Source organism: Spermophilus citellus (genome assembly GCF_964194105.1).
Source record: "Spermophilus citellus genome assembly, chromosome: 6".
Taxonomy (NCBI): domain Eukaryota; kingdom Metazoa; phylum Chordata; class Mammalia; order Rodentia; family Sciuridae; genus Spermophilus; species Spermophilus citellus.
The window spans coordinates 105,271,898-105,289,782 of record NC_138187.1 but is presented as its reverse complement, the minus strand read 5'-3'; the positions used below and the strand labels follow the sequence as shown (position 1 = coordinate 105,289,782).

Genomic DNA, 17,885 nt, shown 5'->3' with positions numbered 1-17,885 from the left:
TGTCCCTGTAGGCAGCCTCTCAAAAAGGCAGAACAACCCTCATCATATTCCCAGTTAATTTCTTTGTTTTTTAATTTATATGTGACAGCGGAATGCATTACAAATCTTATTACACATATAGAGCACAATTTTTCATATCTCTGGTTGTATACAAAGTATATTCACAATTTGTGTCTTCATACATGTACTTTGGATAATAATGATCATCACACTCCACCATCATTTCTAACCCCATGCCTCTTCCCTTGTCCTCCAACCTCTCTGCTCTATCTATAGTTTGTCTATTCCTCCCATGCTCCAGCTCCCTACCCCACTATGAATCAGCCTCCTTATATCAAAGAAAACATTCGGTATTAGGTTTTTTGGGATTGGCTAACTTCACTTAGCATTGTCTTCTCTAACTCCACCCATTTACCTGCAAATATTATGGTTTTGTTCTCTTTTATTGCTGAGTAATATTCCATTGTGTATATATGCCACATTTTTTTAATCCATTCATCTACTGAAGGGCATCTAGGTGGTTCCACAGTTTAGCTATTGTGAATTGTGCTGCTATAAACATTGATATGGCTGTGTCCCTGCAGTATCTGTTTTTAAGTCCTTTGGGTATAGATTGAGGAGAGGGATTGCTGGGTCAAATGGTGGTTCCATTTCCAATTTTCCAAGAAATCTCCATACTGCTTTTCATATTGATTGCACCAATTTGCAGTCCCACCAGCAGTGTATGAGTGTACTTTTTTCCCCACATCCTTGACAACACTTATTGTTTTGTTTGTCTTTATAATAGCTGCCATTCCGACTGCAGTGAGATGATATCTTGGAGTGGTTTTGATTTTTATTTCTCTAATTGCTAGATATAATGAACATTTTTTCATATATTTGTTGATTGATGGTATATCCTCTTCTGAGAAGTATCTGTTCAGGCCCTTGGCCCATTTATTGATTGGGTTATTTGTGGGGGTTTTTGGTGTTTATTTTTTGAGTTCTTTATATACCCTAGAGATTAGTGCTCTATCTGATGTGTGAGGGGTAAAGATTTGCTCCCAAGATGTAGGCTCTATATTTACTTCACACATTGTTTCTTTTACTGAGAAGAAACTTTTTAACTTGAGTCCACCCCATATATTTGTTCTTGATTTTAATTATTTTGCCAAAGGAGTCTTATTAAGGAAGTTGGGGCCTAATACCACATGATGGATTAGGGTCTACTTTTTCTTCTATGAGAAGCAGGGTGTCTGTTTTTATTCCTAAGTTCTTCATCCATTTTGAGTTGAGTTTTGTGCATGGTGAGAGATAGGGGTTTAATTTCATTTTGTTGCATATAGATTTATAGTTTTCCCAGCACCATTTATTGAAGAGGCTATCTTTTCTCCAATGCATGTTTTTGGCACCTTTGTCTAATATAAGATTGTAAATTTGTAGGTTAGTCTCTGTGCCCTCTATTTTGTACCACTGGTCTACCAGTCTGTTTTGGTGCCAATACCATGCTGTTTTTGTTACTATTACTCTGTAGTATAGTTTAAGGTCTGGTATAGTGATGCCACCTGTTTCACTCTTCCTGCCAAGGATTGCTTTAGCTATTCTGGGTCTCTTATTTTTCCAGACAAATTTCATGATTGCTTTTTCTATCTCTATGAGGAATGTCATTGGAATTTTGATCGGAATTGCACTAAATCTGTATAATGCTTTTGGAGGTATGGTCATTTTGATAACATTAATTCTGCCTATCCAAGAGCAAGGTAGGTTTTTCCATCTTCTAAGGTCTTCTTTGACTTCTTTCTTTAGGGTTCTGTAATTTTTATTATATAGATCTTTCACCTCTTTCATAAAATGATGCCTAAGTATTTTATTTTATTTTTGAGGCTATTGAAAATGGGGTAGTTTTCCTCGTTTCCCTTTCTGAGGATTTGTCACTGATATACAGAATGCCTTTGATTTATGGGTGTTGGTTTTATATCCTGCTACTTGACTGAATTCATTTACTAGTTCCTAGAAGTTTTCTGTGAAACTTTTAGGGTCTTCCAGGTATAGAGTCATATCATCAGCAAATAGTTCCAATTTGAATTCTTCTTTTTCTATGTGTATCCCTTTAATTTCTTTTGTTTGTCTAATTGCTCTGGCCAGTGTTCCAATAACTATGTTAAATAGAAGTGGTGAAAGCAGACATCCCAGTCTTGTTCCAGTTTTTAGCAGCAATGCCTTCAATTTTTCTTCATTTGGAATGATGTTGGCCTGGGGCTAAGCATAGACAGCCTTTATGATGTTGAAATATGTTCCTGTTATCCCTAGTTTTTCTAGTGTTTTGAACATAAAGGGATGCTGTATTTTGTCAAATGCTTTTTCTATGTCTATTGAGATGATCATATGATTCTTATCTTTACGTCTATTGATGTGATGAATTACATTTATTGATTTCCGTATGTTGAGCCAAACTTGCATTGCTGGGATGAATCCCACAAGATCTTGGTGCATAATCTTTTTGATGTTTTTATATTTGATTTGCCAGAATTTTATTGAGAATTTTTGCATCTATGTTTATTAGAGATATTGGTCTGAGGTTTTCTTTTTTTGATGTGTCTTTGCCTGGTTTTGGAATCAGGGTGATATTGGCCTCATAGAATGAGTTTGGAAGTGCTCCCTCTTTTTATATTTCATGAAATAAATTGAAGAGTATTGGTATTAGTTCTTCTTTAAAGGTCTTGTAGAACTTGGCTGTGTATTCATCAGGTCCTGGGATTTTCTTGATTGGTAGACTTTTGATGGCGTCTGTTATTTTATCACTTGAAATTGATCTGTTTAAATTGTGCATATTATCCTGATTCAATTTGGGCAAATTATATGATTCTAGAAATTTGTCAATGCCTTCGATATTTTCTATTTTATTAGAGTACAAGTTTTCAAAATAATTTCTAATTATCTTTTGTATTTCTATAGTGTCTGTTGTGATATTCCCTTTCTCATCACGTATGTTAGTGATTTGAATTTTTTCTCTCTCCTTGTCTTAACTAGCATGGCTAAGGGTCTGTCAATTTTATTTATTTTTTCAAAGAACCAACTTTTTTGAACTTTTTGATCTGTCAATTTTTTAAATTTCATTGATTTCAGCTCCAATTTAAATTATTTACTATCTTCTGCTGCTTTGGGTGTTGATTTGTTCTTTTTCTAGGGCTTTGAGGTGTAATGTTAAGTCATTTATTTGTTGACTTTTTCTTCTTTTAAGGAATGAAATCCATGCAATAAACTTTCCTCTTAGAACTGCTTTTATAGTGACCCAGAGATTTTGATATGTTTTATCTGTGTTCTCATTCATCTCTAAAAATTTTTTAATCTCCTTGATGTCTTCTGCGACTCATTGTTCATTCAGTAGCATATTATTTAGTCTCCAGGTGTTGGAGTGGATTTTATTTCTCATTTTATTATTGATTTCTAATTTTATTCCATTATGATCTGATAGAATGCAGGGTAGTATCTTTACTTTCTTATATTTGCTAAGAGTTGCTTTGTGGCATAGTATATGGTCTGTTTTAGAGAAGGATCCATGTGCTCCTGAGAAGAAAGTGTATTCTCTCGTTGAAGGATGGAATATTCTATATATGTCAGTTAAGTCTAAGTTATTGATTGTGTTACTGAGTTCTATAGTTTCTTTGTTCAGCTTTTGTTTCGAAGATCTATCTAGTGATGAAAGAGTTGTGTTAAAGTCACCCAAAATTATTGTGTTGTGGTCTATTTAACTCTTGAACTTGAGAAGAGTTTGTTTCATGAACATAGCTGCACCATTGTTTGGGGCATATATATTTATGATTGTTAAGTCTTGTTGGTGTATGGTCCCCTTGAGCAGTACGTAGTGTCCTTCTTTATCCTTTTTGATTGACTTTAGTTTGAAGCGTACTTTATTTGATATGAGGATGGAAACTCCTGCTTGCTTCCACAGTCCATGTGGGTGGTATGATTTTTCCCAACCCTTTACCTGGATGTCTTTGGTAGTCTGCTGGTCAGGAGAGGCAGTCCTGTGCCAGAAGCTGGGCTCCATGGGTGCCTGCTGGTGGAGGGGTAGACCCAGGCCTACTGTGAGCCTGGGCCCTGCACAGGCCAATGTGGGTGGATCTGGGCTTGACCTCCCCTGGTAGTCTGCTGGTTGGAAGTGGCGGTCCTGTGCCAGAGGCTAGGCTCTGGTGGGTTCTGCCCTGCCAGTGGAGGTGCAGACCCTGGCCTACTGTGAGCCTGAGTCCTACACAGGCTGGTGTGGGCAGTCTGGGCTGCGTCTCGACCCCCACCCACTGATACAGATTTACTGGGTGTTAACTATAGGCAGGTAGGTTGTTGATGGTGAAGGCAGGTCACTGTTGATTTTCCTTTGGGATAGGTATTTGTCCCTAGTGAGCTGAGCTCCCTCTGCTTCCTGGCTGTCACATACTGAGGTGCTTTCCTCTACCACACCCTTCTGCCATGATGTTCTACCTCACCTTGGGGCCAGAGCTATGGAGTCAGTCAACCATGGACTAAACCTCTGAAATTGTGAGCAAATATAAACTTTTCCTCCTCTAAATTGTTCTTGTAAGGTATTTTGGTCACAGCGAGGAAAAGCTAATTAAAACAACATTTATACTAAGTAGAATCTTAAAATTAGACCATAAAGGCTTGTGTCAGGTCAAGTTTTGTTGTTAAATAAGTGATGAAAACTTTTCTATTTTCTAAGCTCTGTTGGGGTGCAGAGTTCAGAATAAGAGATTATGGTCCCATGTAATAAAAATAAAATTGAATTTTATCTGCCACCTCTCATCCTGGATGCCATTTCCACACTCTCTTTTTTTCTTAGGCAAAGATCCAAAATCTATGAAAGCCCAGTGTCAGAAGCAGTCATCAGATGAGTTTGTAGTGACCCCTGTCACCTCAAATCCCCCAGGTTTGTCAAAAATGTCAAATTTAGAAGTTTGAAAACTTTTGTAGAATGAGTTTTCATGCAGAGGTCCTTGACATTAAATGTTTCTTCAAACCAGGATAGAAACAAGACCACATAATTTTTTGAAAAACATTAAATATTATCTTCTATAAGAAAACACAATAACAAGGTACCTGTTCTTCCAGGCCGATGGCTTTCAACGCCTGTCGTCCTCTATAAGAAAGGGCCAAGTTAATGCTTCTTCCACGTGCAAAGTTAGCCACTCGGATATCTAAGACATTGGAAGCAGACACCATGGTTAATTACACCATATAGGCAGAGGATGAGCATATTGTTGCACCTGAAACTATTACATTCAGAATTAAACTCAAAGACTCTTAAACTCTTCTAAAAATTACAAATAGCAAATGAGCATTATATTAAATGTAGATCACTGAAGCTTTAAAAATAATCCAACAGTTCTTATTTTTAAATTTATTTTATTAAAAACATTTTTGTATTTAGAAAAATCTAAAAAAAAAGAGGTCAAAGAATTAGGGTCACATCTCACATTTTTCACTATTGACTTACCCTCCCTAGCTTCATATACATCAACTTGGAAATTCCTCTTTGCAAGGAAGCATGCATTTAATGATCCAACCTAAGAATCAAAACAATTTATTTTTAAAATTTTATATAATCTCACACATAGGGAATTTTTACTGAGAAAACAAAATATTGGTGTCACGATTGTTATATTGTTTCACTCAGTTACTGCTAGAGAATACTGGTTGCAAAAATAGTAAGATTAATTCAAGATTTAGTGGTGTAGTATTAGATGTACTTTTTTTGTTTTTGTTTTTTAACTTTTTATGGTGAAATATAACTTTTATATGGAAAGAACATGAAACAGTGTACATTGTACACTTTATAGAATAATTGGAAAGAATTTTTTGATATTAAAATCATTACTCAGATCAAGAAGTAGAAAATTACCTGTCCCCTCTAACACCACCCTTGCCACCTCCACCCAGTTACAATACTCTTACTTAGTGTAAACATTACTCTGATTTTTTTGTAATAACTATCTTTGCTTCTTCATAATTCTACCATTTATGTATATGTGACTAAGCAATATAGTTTACTTTTGCCCAATTTTGAACCATATAATTAAAATCATTCTGTATTTTTTTGCATTTTGCTTCTTTAACACAGCATTGTATTTATGAATTCCATTCATATAATTAGGTGTTAGCTTCAAGTCATCCATTTTTAGTCCTCTCTGATTCTTCATTGCATGAAATATCACAGATGTGATTCATCCATCCTACTCTCAGTGGATATTTGAGTTGTTTCTAGTCTGGGAATATGACTCACATGTTTCAGAGAACATTTGGTAAATGTGTTCTGTTACCTATAAGATAATTTTTCTCTAAGGCTTTATACATGGAAGTGGAATCTCTGCCTAAGCATCATAGGCATCTGCTGATGGTAGAAGAAGCTGAGAACTTCAGCAGCATTTTTGATAGACTCATGAAGCTGGAAGCCCAAAATTTGGAGTTTGGAACACACAAACTTCTGTTGAGAAGGGCAAGTTCTGAGATATATGACTAAGACCACCCCAACCCCCACCATTGGGTAAGGACCCAAAAGAGGAGGGGGGCAAACTGGAAAGGAACCAGTGGTCAAAGGGATCAAAGTTTGGGAATTATCTCTGTTCCTGAGAGGATTCTGTTTGTCTGGGATTGCTTGTAACTACAGCCAACTAACAGAAGCAAACAAATTATCTCTGGGGGGAAAAAGTTACACCATAATAGGACTCAGATTTTCTCCTATTTGTTTATTATACAGATTCAATCATGTCCCCTTCTGCCTCAGTCTTGCTAGACTTCTTTCAGCCACTTGTATTCACAATGCTTTCTCTCACAGGGGAATTTACCATATATTATTTCCATGATCAGAAATTCCCTTCCCTCTTGGTTTCATAAGCTCCCACCCAACCTCCAGGTTTCTACTCGTTTCACTTCCTCAGGGAAGCCTTCCTTGGCCTTTCCACCTCAGATTCCCCTCTTAATGAATTCTCAGAGTGCTGTGGACTTTTCCTCTGAGAAGCGTAATAAGCGAAATTGCATCCTTCCAACCTCATACACTGGAGTCCCAACCCTCAGTACCTTATTTGGAGATAAAGTGTAGACAGAGATAATCAGGTTAAAATGAGACCATTATGGTGGACCCAAATCCAATATTACTACCACCATTCTTATAAAAGGGGGAATGTGGACTCACACAGACATGAATAGAAGAAGAGTCATAAGGAGAAGATGGCCATCTACAAGCCAAAGAAAGATACCTGGAGCAGATCCTGATGCCCTTACCTTGGAATTCTAGCCTCCAAAATTGTTAAAAAATACATTTGTATTCTTTAAGCCACCCTGTTTATGGTACTTAATTTTAGCAACCCTAGCAAACCAATACAAAGAGCTTGTCACAATGGAAAGTTTATGTCTTTAAAGTGAATCTATAATCAATATATTTACCCCACTAGGCTATATCGACCAGTTTTGCTCACCATTTTAATTCCCAGCTTCTATCATATATTTTAAAGTAAAATTCACAACCAAACTTTATTGAGTAATTGCTATGCAAAACTTATGCTAAACTTTAGGAATCTAAAGGTTACCAAAACAAGTTTTTGTGCCCAATGAACACTAAATTTAAGTTAAAAAGCGACAAATGTATGAACTAATGCTTAATAGCCCATTTTTGAGTATGAAAGCCCACTTATGGGGGTAAAAAAGGTAGGCAGGCAATATAAGTCCTAATGAATACACACCAAAAAAAGGGGGGGGGACTAATTTTTCCTTAAGGAATATAACATATTGTATTTTTTCAAAGATGGTCATAACAATACCTTTTATCGTCCTCTGTAATGTAACCTGATATTCCTTCATCAAGAGACAAATTATTTTTTCACTCTTTTAAATTCAGGAGGGCTCCTGAGAGCTTTGACCAATAAAATTCATTAGAGGTTGTTAGTGTAACTCAGCGATAAAGTGCTTGACTAGCATGCACAAGGCCCTAGGTTCCATCCCCAGCAATGCAATAAATAAATATACAAGATGCTGCAGAAGTGACACTTGAGCAAAGCATGGTGGCACATGCCTGTAATCCCAGCTACTAGGGAGCCTGAGGCAGGAGGATGGCAAATTTGAGACCAACCTGGGCAACTCAGCTAGATCCTGTCTCAAAATAAAAACTAAAAAGTGTTAGGGATATAGGTCAGTAGTAGAGTACTCCTGGGTTCAATCCTCTGTACTAGAAAAAAGGAAAGAAGAAGTGATACTTGAGTCATTTCTAAGCATAGTGTTTAACTGGTCCAGAAGCTTCTGCTTCCTGTTTTTGGAGGCTTCTGCTTCCTGTTTTTGGAAGCCAGTTATCACATAAGAATAGTAAATACTTGGAGGCCCAGGTCTTATGAGAAACCGAAGCCACCTGGACAGTCTATGTGTAGTTATTCCAATCAAAAGCCTCATCCACCAATTGCCAGCACCAAATGCTAGTGTCAAATTGGATATCCAAATTGGTGAAGCTTTACAGATGGTTGCTGTTCCAGCCATATGACAGACTACCCACAGACCTGAGATATAATAATAGATTATCATTTTAGGCCACTAAGTTTTGTGGTTGTTTGTTGCACAGCAATAGATAACTAGGACAAGAAAACTGGAAAACCTTTGTTGATAATGTTACTTTTGGTTGATCTTTGAGAGATGAGACTCTTTTGCCATGTAGAGATGAAGCTGACAAAGAATATGAATTATTTTGGAAACTTAAAAGTGATTTTTCAAGAGAGAAAAAAATGATCATTTGCAAAATATTTCTTAATTCCTTAGTATTTTAAAATTCCTTTCTAGGTATTAAGGTGATCCAACAGTAATATACAATTGCTGTTCTCAGGGAGTTTAAGTCTTTTTTGAGTCTTCATTTTTTCACTTATTATTTATATATTCATTTACCACATATATATTGATTTTTTTCCTGTGTGCCACCTCCATGCTAGGTGCTAGAGATACAACAGAGAACAAGATACACCTAGACCTCTTAAGGAGATCACAGACTAATACCAATAGCATGATACATAGAATGATGGGGGAATGCAGCATTGAGAGTAGAGAGGGAGAATCCTTAACTCAAATTCAGGAGTATGGAGTGGGGTAAGATATGACTTATTAGAAAAAAAAAAAAGGAAAGCCAAACTTAGAAACCTAGCAGGATGAGTAGCAGGGTAGCCAAATAAGGGTCAAAAGAAAGAGGGCTCTGAGAAGTACATCACATGGGTTTAAAATAACTACTAGAAAGAATGAAATAATGAAATCTGATTAAAGAAATAATAATAACAACATATAATACTCATGAAATTATTGTAATTTACCATTCACTATTGTAACTTATTTAAATTTCACTGCAGTCTTACTAATTAAATACTATTATTATCTTATTTTGGAGATATTAAAATTGAAGCACAAAGAAATTAGCACTAATGAGCAATAAATAGAGTTGACATTGAGATTCAGACATATCCAATCTGATTCCAGGACATGACCTAATCAACTAGAGGTATAGCTGAACAGTATTGGAGATTCAGTTTAGGATAGAGACTATTACGGTTTAGATATGAGGTATTCTGCAAAAGCTCATGTGTAAGACGATGAAAGAAAGTTTAGAGGTGAAATGATTGTACTAGGAAAGCCTTAACCTAATCAGTGCATTAATCTCCTGATAGGAATTAAAGGGGTGGTAACTGTAGGCAGTAGAGTGTGACTGGAGGAAGTGAGTCATTGGGGGCATGCCTTTGGGGTATGTATTTTGTCTGTGTGAGGGGAGTCTCTGCTTCCTGGTGTGATGTCCTGAACCATTTTCCTTCATCACAATTTTCTGCCATCATGTTCTGCCTTGCCTCAGGCCCCCAGGAATGGAGTTGGCCATCTGTGGACTGAGACTTCTGAATCCATGAGACCCCCAAATAAAATTATCTTTCTCTAACTGTTCTTTTCAGGTTTTTGGTCACAGCAGTGAAAAAGCTAACTACAAAAGAGACCATGAATTTATAAATGGCACCAAGGTGTAGGGTTGTACAATTTCTTTTTCTTGTAGCACTGACCTGGATTTTAATGCAGGGGAATAAGACTTCTGACATCAAGTAGGAGGAGAATTAGCTACTTGGGTCAGATGGAAGGACAATGAAGACAATGTGTTGAGAATATTAGCTGAATTAATGGACCATCACCACCATGCTGAATAGGACTAAAGGAAGATAGAGAAGGGCCAATGAACAGTGAGAAGTAGGATGACTTTAGCAGGAACAGTTTTGGTACCTGAATGAGAAAGCTAGAATGTTAGGGAGTTTTTAACCAGACAGTCTTAGATATGACACTCTTACTACAAATGTGACCATTTGGTGGAGTGACAGTCAAGTATGTGGAGCAGTAGGACATGGAGTCTGAAGTCATGAGAGTGGGAGAGATGGGAAGGTTAAGGAACTGAGGGACTGGGGATCTGGATGGGTCAACAGTATGAACTTCAATAGTCACTCAGGGTGATGGCAGGGCTGGAAGACAGGGGGGAAAAATGTGTCAATACTGAAGTCTGTAGTATTGGAGAGAAGTGGCCCAGAGGTTGATCGCTGATGACAGGCTGGCAAGTACAGTGTAGATGCATGTCTCTGCAAAGCCTTTTTGTGTATTTGCAATTGAACATGTATTCATGATTCTTCATGACAGAAGGAGAAAAGAAGGAACTTCAGGTGGTGTAAACACAATAAAATTAAATCTGATGTTTGGTTCATGAAAATATCAAGTGCTAGAGAGGATTAGGGCCAACGAGATCTCTTATGCTTTGCTTATAATTATCTTGTCAAGTTGAATTTTCACATGTCTGACAAACCAGCAATTTCCCTTCATGGAATAAGGCCAAGAGCAAGTTCTGCTGTTTGTTCATCAGGAGACATGTGCCAGAATGTTCATAACAGCACTTTTCATAACTAAATGAAAAAGCAAATATATTGCACACAGCCAAAATGACCACCACAGAGGAATGAATGAATAAAGTATGGTAGAGTCACATGATGAAATACAATAATATGAATACATCAGCAATACTGTAAGTTAAAAGAGTAAATCCCAGATGATTTCAAACTGCATGATATTCTTACAAAGACAAAACTGAACCATAGATATATGTATGCATCTAATTTTTAAAAAATACATGTATTATTTGTATATGTCTACATAATATATATGATAAAAGTATAAATAAAAAGACAAAAGAATGACACACTTCAAAACTATGCTTCTAATGGGTGGAGGAGAAGCATAAAGGTTGGAATGTGTTAATTTTTGTGTTGAATGTGGGTTTTCAGATGTTCAGTGGTATACTTAATAAACAAACAAAGCAGTAAATAAAAGTGTATTCTCCTCCCACTTGAATCAATCTGTGAAATATGGTATATTAAGAACTATGTAATGTTTTGAACAACCAACAATAAAATAAAAAAAATAAAATAAAAAAATAAAATAAAAAAAAGTGTATTCTCCAAGGCTAGTCATTAGAATGTGTCAAAGGTTTTAATGAGTCTTATTCTGTGCAGTTGAGACTCAAATGACTTAAGAGGAAAAAAATATTTCTATATGCTATATATGTTTAGTTGGAAGCTACTAATAATGTAGCTTTTAGACTCTAACTCTGTTTCTATTTCTCACTTTCTGTAAAATGTGCTTTATTGGGAAAAACTGTCAAAACCAGTTTACTTGTTAGACTGGCAAATAGACTAAGATAAAAAGATATAAATGGAAATGTGGTGTGTAAACCATTCTAAGCCCCCACAAACTCTTGTTTGAGGCACAGCTGGGTTCCTGACCATAAATAGGGAAGAGGTTGTTGGGGTGGGGGAAAGAAATTGGGCAGAATTAAACACCCAGGAAAAATAAAACAGCTTCCATTAAGAAGATGAACAATTATGAAGAGTTTCTGTATTTGTTTTAAAGCACCAAAGCCTGAATGAACTGTTTTGATCACAAAATAATTTGTAAATTAAAGGTTCTGTTAACAACCCAATCTAGCACATCTGTGCATAAGATGAGCTTCAAGGAGATTCCTTGGTTACATAATTATGGATTTACCCAATTTATCATTATCTCCTTTCTTTTTCTCACTCCTTATACTTCCCTCTTTATGGGTCATGTGCTTTGAACCCATCTTAGTCCGTTGTATGGATGTCTCATTTACCAATTTAAAAAAACATTATTTGTAAATTTATTTTATGTAAACATGGAAGTATATTTATCATGTATTTCACTGTATGGTTTTCCGACTGACTCGCCTGTGACCCCTCCAATAGTGATTATTCAACTTGCCAATGATGATGGAACATTATACATATAGTTTGGATTTGGAATGTCCCCCAAACGTCCATGTATTAATGTTTTTGTTTCCAGCATGGTATTTTTGGGAAGTGGTTGAATGTTTAAGAGGTGGGACCTAGTGGGAGGTTTTTAGATCATTGGAGTTATAGAACCCACCCCCTTCTTTTTCTTCTTTTCACTTCCCAGCTGCTAGGAGATGAGTGGTTTTCCTCTGCGATGGGCTCTCCACCATGATGCCCTGCCTCACCACAGGCCCAAATTGTGAATCAAAATAAACTTTCTCTTTTTGTAAGTTGATTTATCTCAGGTATTTGTTATAGTGGCAGAAAGCTAACTAATACACCATACCTTTTAATTTACAAATGTTGACCCTAATGGGAAAGGGAAATAATGATTATTAAAATTCATGCATTTCATTCCTTTTTTTGTAATATATTTAAAAATTTATTTTTAGTCGTAGATAGACACAATACTTTTCTTTATTTGTATGTGGTACTGAGGATTGAACCCAGGGCCTTACACATGCTAGGCAGTGCCCTAACACTGAGCCACACCCCTAGACCTCTAATATGTTTTAAATTAATCTGATAATATGATTTTAAACACATGTCAACTACTGTTAAAAATCTCCCTAAGGATCATAGGTGTTTCTAAGTTTATTATCAAAGTTTTTAAAAACATGTTTTATATCTCTTGAAATCTATACTGTATCATGGAACTATAATTTCGTCTCTCAAGAATGTGATCTTTAAGCCAGGTGCATTGGTGCATGTCTTTAATTCCAGCAGCTCTGGAGGTGAGGCAGGAGGATCATAAGTTCAAAGCCAGCCTTAGCAAAAGTGAGGCACTAAGCAACTCAATGAGACCCTGTCTCTAAATAAAATACTAAGTAGGGCTGGGGGGTGTGGCTCAGTAGTTTGAGTGCCCTTGAGTTCAATCCCTGGTTACCTGATCTTGCTCCAAAAAAAAAAAAAAAAGTGATCTTTGAACATATTAGAGAAAAAAAATCAGAATAATTCTACTTATTATGTAATAGGCACATAAAAATATCTTCCTACTTTGTTAGTAACTATAGCACTGGCTAGAATTGCATCTGTTATGCCCAAGTCTATTTTATTGTTTAAACCTTACCCTAAAGTTTCTGATTTAAAACATCTGCACTTGGTCTCTAAAACCAATCAGTGATCTTCATGATCTGTTTTTTTGAACATCCTACATTCTTTCTGTGGGGATTCTGGGGTTAACTAAGAGTCTTGATCTTTCTCTTGAGCTCTATTTCTGACTATAGAATCTGTGTACTAGGGTGCTGACAGACATCTCCATCTCCACATGACTAAAATTTCACTTGTTCTTGTCCCTCAACCTTCTCCTGTATGCTATGTTCATAAACCTTCCTCTCCTTCTGAATTCTATATCTTCTGGAAATGGCAACAGCATACAGTAATTTACCTACCAGGATGGCTCAGGTAATGTCAAACAACCCTCTCTACCTATAATATACTTAGGCAATAAGGCCCATTAGTTGCTTCTCTTGAATCTTTTTCAAAACAGATCTCCTCCTACTCACCTCTTACATGGGGTGTCCTTACTTTTTGCCTGGGCTATTGCAGGGGTGTTCTACTAACCCTCTCCTTCCCCAGTTTCTACCTGTTCAAGTCATTTGCCTCACTAGAAACTAAATATGCCATACACTTTTTTATTTCTTGCCTTTAAATATAGCATTTCTTTTGTCTGAACTATTCTTTCCTGCTTTATGTATTTGGAAAATTTTTACCTTTCCTTCAAGACTCATGTTCTCAGTGCAGTTTTTCTCACCTCCTATGAATTACTTATTTGACTTTTCTTCTGCAATTCCACATATGTGCAATATGTGTAGTAACATCTCTCACAATGAGTTGAATTATTTATTTGCATTTCTAATCCGACTCCCCCAGCAGAAATGATATTTACATCCATCTTTCTGTTTGGGGCACAAACCACAATACCTGATACATAGTAAGAACCCAAAATTTTTAATAAAAATTAGGAAGTACAGATAAACATGAATAAAGGTAGTATTCTTGTGGGCTGGGGCTGGCGCTCAGTGGTAGCGCACTTGCCTGGCATGTGTGAGGAACTGGGTTTGATTCTCAGCACCACATATAAATAAATAATAAATAAATAAATAAAGTGCTATCAATAAGGTAAAAAATTGCTAAAGAAAAGATGGCATTCTTCCACAATCTTACCACCAGAGTCAACCAGTAGTCACATTTTTGTATGTATATATAAAGCTTATGATATTTTCTTTTAAAATTGTATCAGTCTGTATATTTCTTATCATCATTTTTTTCCTAAAAAGTGTATGGTATATTGTGAATATATTTCTGCGTCAGAAAATATATTAAATAAAAATAAGAATTGCATTACATTTAATTGTATGCAATGCACTTCTATTTGGCTAGTCAAGTTATTTTATTTTTAGCATTATAAACAATTATATGGTGCACATTGATTTCTTTTTCTAAAATCCTAGTAAGGAAGTAGTCCACCAAATGTGAAATCTGATGAGTGGGGCAAAAACTCAGCAACTCCTGATCCACACCATCTTTCTACCTGCCCCATTGGCTCTTGGGCCTAGCTACCTACAAGACAGGAATGAAATAAGGATAAGAGGGAATGAGAAAGCAGAGAGAAGGGAGAAAGAAGAGAGTCTTACGTGAGCTGAGAAGAGAAATGTGACAGCCTAGAGCAGAAGAAATCTGCTTGATCTTCCTTTGTTTTGCTCCTGGAGTAGTTGCAAAGCATGTAAAAAAGAGATTCAAACTGGTGAGGGCAAGATTATTTTTAGAAGGTTTTATAGTGAGTTTTGATTAGATTCCAGATTCAGTGTTTTAGACAGACCACATTAAAGACTCTAACTGCTTCTAATATCTCTTCAGTTGAAGGACAATTGCTTCTCTTAATGCAATGCCATGCGGACAATACAGAAACACCATTTGGGGCCAGTTTGCCATCAATACCATTTAGCCTGTAAATCCATGACAGAATCTAACATCTACAGCTGTAAGACACAAACTCTCAGAATGAAAGCTGAGCTCTTTCGATGGCACATGTATGAAGTGATTACATAATGAGGATGACACCCACATAGCTGTGCCTTCCAAAATCATATATCCAATCACAAATTTGTTATCTCTCCCCTTGAAGTTCTAAGAGATATTTTAAGAGACATTCTAAATGCTGCCCTCGTTCAAGTCTTGGATCAGCAGCTTTCTAACTGGTCTATCTTCTTAAAGTTTCCCCAGTCATTCTCTATGTAAAAGCTTAAAGGACTTTTTAAAGTCAGCTATTTTTTCCCCCTAAAATCTTCCCATGGCTTTCCATAATTGGAATAAAATCTGGATCTTCTCACCTGGCCTTCCAGATCCTACAAGATCTGGCTGTGCCAGCTTCTCCAGCCTGACCAGCTGCTCCTCTGGTCTTGTTCTGCTCTTGGAACAGTTGCAGCTCATTGAAGTCCCAGGGTTTCTCTTCTGTCAGTTTCCTCTCACCCAAATGCTCTTTCTCTAGATCTTCCATGGTTGGTTCCTTCTCATCATTCATATTTCTGGACAAAAAACCCCTCCTTAGAGAGGCCATCCTTGACCACACTCTAAACAGGTACCCCCAGGACAACCACATTACCCTGTCTGGATTTTCATTCCTATCTGAAATTATCTTATGTGTTTTCTTCCATTGTTTTCATTGTTGGTTCATCCCTGAATCCCTACTCCTGAAAACAATGTTCACACAGAGTAAATACACAATATGATTTTGTTAAATTAATGGATTCTCATTTTGTATAATATTTTGATAGAAAAGAACTAGACAGTAGTCTGGTATGAAGCAATAAAATCATATGTCACAACCGGTGACCCATACGGCATGTGACAACATCCTTACCATTTTGAAATTTGAATTTCAAAATATGAAAGGAATGTCCTAGCACTTGGGGGAGAAGACAATAAAGAAAGCAGAACAAAAGCCAAAATTAGCATTCATTGGATATTGTGTGGCATAAATCTATCAATCTCTATATAGTCTCATATGGTGTTAAGCCTTCAATAACTTTTTGTTGAGTAAATAAATGAGTGAAGGAATGAATACCTATGAGTTAAAGGCCTGCAAATGATTTGACCAAAGGTGAAAACAAAAATGATTAAATTTTAACTAGATGGAATATTTTTATACTAAAAGAGGTACTCTGCTGAGGGAAGAAAAAAATTAGTTTTCTGGAGGCTGTTCTATATTCAATAGAGAACCGACTTTGGCCCTATAACTAAGGAAACAAAAAAATCAACACTTCTCTCTTTCTAGGTGTGGGCCAAGTTCCAGCACTTTTATCTCACCTGCTCAGGTAACCAGTGAGCACCTCACTCCTCCATGCTAGGTGCAGCATTGGAGCAGCCAAATAAGTCAGGCAACTACATAAGTATTGTTCCCAATTACTCAAATAACTACTGACCATCCAACAGGATTTAAAATATTAGTTTCACATTTCTTAACTCTAATTCTCATTAAACAGTATTAACTGTGTTATTAGCCAAAGTGAAGTCAATGCTTTAATTAAAATGACTATTAAGACTAATATCTGTTTATTAAAACATAGCTTATTTGGGAAGAAAATCAACTTCAATTTGCTTTATTTATTTATTTATTTATTTATTTATTTATTTATTTATTTTAATTCTACACCAAAATGATGAAGGGAAATAGACATCTTTGTACTTAATGAATATAAAATAACTTTCCTGGAAAAGAACAAGTTAAAAATCAATGGTATATTTAAAACAGGCATATTTAAATATTAGAAAAGTTTTATAAGAAAATTAACAATCTGTACAAATGATGAATAGTAGTTATTAAGAGTAATAACAGTTAATATAACAACACCAACAATAACAATACATCTGAATAGATTCTTACCAAGCCACCACCGATGACAGCTACTTTTTTCCTTCGAATATCAGATGAGTCCATAACTGCCAAAGCACTTTTCACAATTGTTGCTTCTGTCACTGAGGGAGCTCTGTCCTATACACTGATTTTTCTTGGTCTTTATACTGCTGAAATCCCAGTTCTTCTGTGAACCAACCAAAATGTTTGGTCAGGGCTAAGGTCCCTTGCTAGCACTTAACCCATCAGTAGCCAAAGTCCAATCAACTTAACTTTGAGAAAAAGCAGGATTTGTTGCAATAACCAAATTTTGAAAAATCTGGCAAAGTGAAGACACTATCTTATGTATAAGACATGGGGTTTTTAAAACAGTCTTGTGTTCTTCCCCTTTTTCTATGCATTTGTTAGTTTCATTTTCATTCATAATTAACTATGAATGGAACTTCCCTCATTTGAAGCCTCTAAACATGTTGTATTTAAGATGACACAGTACATGACCGCTGTAACTCTACATCATGTACAAACAGAAGAATGAGAAGTTATACTCCATCTATGTGCCAAAATGCATTCTATGGTCATGTATAACTAGCACAGATTTTTTAAAAATAAAAAAAAATAAGATGGCACTTTTAAAAATTTATCCATGAATTATTCTTATAACGAAGACT

At 36.1% G+C, this 17,885-nt stretch overlaps 1 protein-coding gene across 3 annotated transcripts in view; it reads right to left on the bottom strand.

Annotated features, from left to right (window-relative positions):
• Positions 1-17,472, bottom strand: part of KMO (kynurenine 3-monooxygenase) — a 44,011-nt gene extending 26,539 nt beyond the window's left edge. The window contains exons 1-4 of one of the 3 annotated variants that reach the window (XM_081297558.1): positions 17,248-17,330; positions 15,695-15,889; positions 5,471-5,540; positions 5,074-5,171 (exon numbers count right to left, since the gene is read on the bottom strand). Coding sequence is in view for 2 of the 3 variants with exons in the window: in XM_081297557.1 (XP_081153683.1) it covers positions 5,074-5,171; positions 5,471-5,540; positions 17,248-17,301 (222 nt within the window). In the remaining variant the exon portion in view is untranslated. Of the gene's footprint in view, positions 1-5,073; positions 5,172-5,470; positions 5,541-15,694; positions 15,890-17,247 lie in introns of all 3 variants that reach the window. The other 2 variants (XM_081297557.1, XM_081297556.1) reach the window with 2 other exon arrangements.
• Positions 17,473-17,885: the final 413 nt, after the last annotated feature.